Source organism: Eucyclogobius newberryi, unplaced genomic scaffold, assembly GCF_026437365.1.
Source record: "Eucyclogobius newberryi isolate DKJ021-1_F unplaced genomic scaffold, fEucNew1.0.hap1 SCAF_3, whole genome shotgun sequence".
In the NCBI taxonomy this organism is placed as follows: Eukaryota; Metazoa; Chordata; class Actinopteri; order Gobiiformes; family Gobiidae; genus Eucyclogobius; species Eucyclogobius newberryi.
Window position 1 is genome coordinate 15613488 of NW_027315945.1, and position 2976 is coordinate 15616463.

At 38.3% G+C, this 2976-nt stretch overlaps 1 protein-coding gene across 1 annotated transcript; it reads left to right on the forward strand.

Moving 5' to 3' along the window:
* Positions 1 to 2131: 2131 nt before the first annotated feature.
* Positions 2132 to 2695, forward strand: LOC140374276 (sodium-dependent phosphate transport protein 2B-like). Its single transcript, XM_072461119.1, has one exon. The coding sequence runs from the start codon at positions 2182 to 2184 to the stop codon at positions 2686 to 2688; it is 507 nt and encodes a 168-aa protein (XP_072317220.1). The 5' UTR covers positions 2132 to 2181; the 3' UTR covers positions 2689 to 2695.
* Positions 2696 to 2976: the final 281 nt, after the last annotated feature.

Sequence of the window (2976 nt, forward strand, 5' to 3'; positions counted from 1 at the left end):
ATGTGTCTCTCAAATGTGAAAGACTTCTCCTCTGAATATTCTCGTTTCCCTAATTGGTTAATCCGCCTGTCAATCACAAATCAGGGAGACAGGACACGGTTGTCGTGTGGTCTGGCCAGACAAATCACTGTTTCTACCAATACAACAAATACATTTCTGCATCTTCAGTTGTAACCGCTGCAATGGTCTGACAAAAATAAAACAAAGATATAGTATGTTTAAAGGAACTACACTATTTAGTTTAAGCCGCTTTATCCTCCAAAAATGAGGGGCATAGCATTTCAAATCCATTTAAACCCCTTTTCCCTTGTTCAGTGTGAATTTGTGGCACATCTAAGGCCAGTCTTTTTTGAGAACTAGAGTGCTAAAGATGAGAATTAGGCTCAATCAGAGAAGTTTTTACACATAAATAAACATGTGGATGTGTATATCTGCAATGAAGTCCAGTGTAGTAATGGTCAGAAGAAATAAAGCGGTGATAAATGGTTATGTATGAGTACTTTATGCTGCATGGCCATAAATTATGTCACCATAATCTAGTGGTGCTAGTAGTTTCCTGCTTTTATATGAAAAACAGGCTTTGTTGCGGTAAAGAAAAGCTTATTTAATTCAATTGTTATTTTTTGAGTGGTCGTGTGCAGATATGGTTACAGGATACGTGGGGTCGCATATTTTTAGTTTTGGAGTTTAGGATGAGTTTAAAATGTATTATATATATATATATGATTTCCATTTTGTAATTTAGAAAAAGCCTCTTGCTCAGTGAGTTAGAAAACAAACTTATATTATCTGTATGAAAGTGGGTAGGGTACAAAAGGATGTTGGAAAAAGTAATGGACCAAGGATTGTACCTTGGGGAACCACCCTTTTTATTATTGAGATTGTCAGAAAAGTATGAAATGAACCAGTTTATAAACCTTTCATCGAAACCAAATACTGGTAAGACATGTTTGTTTATCATGTTCTGCAGTAACAAACGCTTTGGGCAAGTCAAAAAAGAGCACGAGACAAATGAATGACATAATCAACCACTGAAGTGACAGCCGTGATTGTACTGCGGCCTGAAGATCCAAAAGATCAGGAGTTTCAAGAAATGACTGCTAGAGTTTACTAAAGACTTTAGAATTTTAGCCATAAAACGTTTCTTCACAAAATCCACTAATTACACAAGTATGAATGTTGTGTTTGACCTTCAAGAATATCAAAATCGTTCCGTGTATTTCTGCTGCTGCCCCGGATATTGGGATGTGCATCACTTTTAACAGAAGATAAAGTTTTAGGGTTGATGATATAAACCCACAAAGCTACATGAGTGCAACAGTGTAGTTTATAATTTGGCTTTATGGGCCGCATTAAATCAGAACGGCTCTTCTGGATGATCAAGTCCTGCAAACAAACAACATTTAGCCGTAAAAGTGGTTGTAAAAATAAATGTAGTGTCAGCAACATATCTGAGATGCAAAAACAATACTCCTTTTAAATAATTTATATTTTTAGTGCTGTCCTCTCCATGCATTTCACTCACAGGGTTCTTCTGTGTCTGGGGAAAAGCTGACCGATATTTTTTTCTGTCGTTGGAAACTCAGGAAATAAAGGATATGTTGCTTTATAAAAGGATGACAAAGTTGATGCTCGCATTCAAATTTCAAAGGGTCAATTTTTATCTATGTATATATATCTTGGTCAAATGTAGTTTTTGGATAGTTTCAAATATTCCTGTAAATTCAAACCAAAGTTCTGTACATTTAAACGCTAGGCAAAACTGCATTGCTTAAGGGTCATTTTTGGTTCCATATTATCATCAGTACTCCTTAATTACCCTTAATTAAGGAAGAAAAAATGCTGAATTCATAATGAACAAAGCATTATTCAGGCTTAGTAAGTTAGTTAAGGGTTTAGGTTTGGGAGTAAGGGTTAGTAGGCCTGAAAACTATTTGTTCATCTGTTATTAGGCTAATAAGTGTTGCATAATGCTAATAAGTAAAAATGTTAACCAATATTTATTTTCATTTAAAACATTTTTGCCTCTTTTGATTCATCAAATCTATTTTTTTTTACAACGGAACAATGTCATTGTATGTATCTATTTTGGTAATTTGCCATATATGTCCAATGTAGGACAACCCTCCCATAAACCTCTCTTTTTTCCAGATTGCCTTGTGCCACTTCTTCTTCAACATCATGGGAATCTTGCTCTGGTACCCCTTCCCCATCCAGAGGGTCCCCATCCGCCTGGCTCGCGGTCTGGGCAACATGACAGCCGAGTACCGCTGGTTTGCCGCGTTTTACCTGATCATCTTCTTCCTTGTGATGCCCATATCCATATTTGGGCTGTCTCTGGCTGGAAGGCAGGTGCTAGTGGGCGTGGGCATTCCTCTTATGGTCATTGTCCTCTTCGCTATCATTGTGAACATGATGCAGAAGAAGTGCCCACGCTTCTTGCCCACGGTCCTCCACACCTGGGACTTCTTGCCCAAGCCGCTGCGCTCCCTGGCAATCTGGGACCATGTGGTGACCGTGTCGCTGGGCTTCTGTGGAAACCGCTGCTGCTGCTGTTGTAAATGTTGTAGCTGCTGCAACAAAGAGAAAGATGAGAAAGTGGCGAAGGGAAGTGTCAAGAGTTTGCAAATGTACGCCAATCCAGCCATGACCAAAGATGAGGACGTTGTCAATTCCACTTATCTTTAGATATTGTGTATAAATATTAATTCTTAAGGCTACCCCAAATAAATTGTCTGTTTGCTGTAACCCGAGTCAACATTTTTCATCTGGCTCGGTCGGTAGGCAAATTCTTATTTTTTTTACTTTGAAGGCAAAAAAAAAGATCCAAATTTTGCCATTTTTTGAGTCGGAGTGACCACCAGGGGTCAGGCTTCAACAGTCAATGACGGAAAACGTCTCTATCAACCCGATCGGGAGACTAAATTAACTAAATTTTAAGACATCTCAATTGACCTTTTGTACGCCGCTATCCTT

Bases quoted from the DNA above. Each gene is read 5' to 3' on its own strand.
- LOC140374276 (XM_072461119.1), top strand. From the start codon at position 2,182: ATGGGAATCTTGCTCTGGTACCCCTTCCCCATCCAGAGGGTCCCCATC.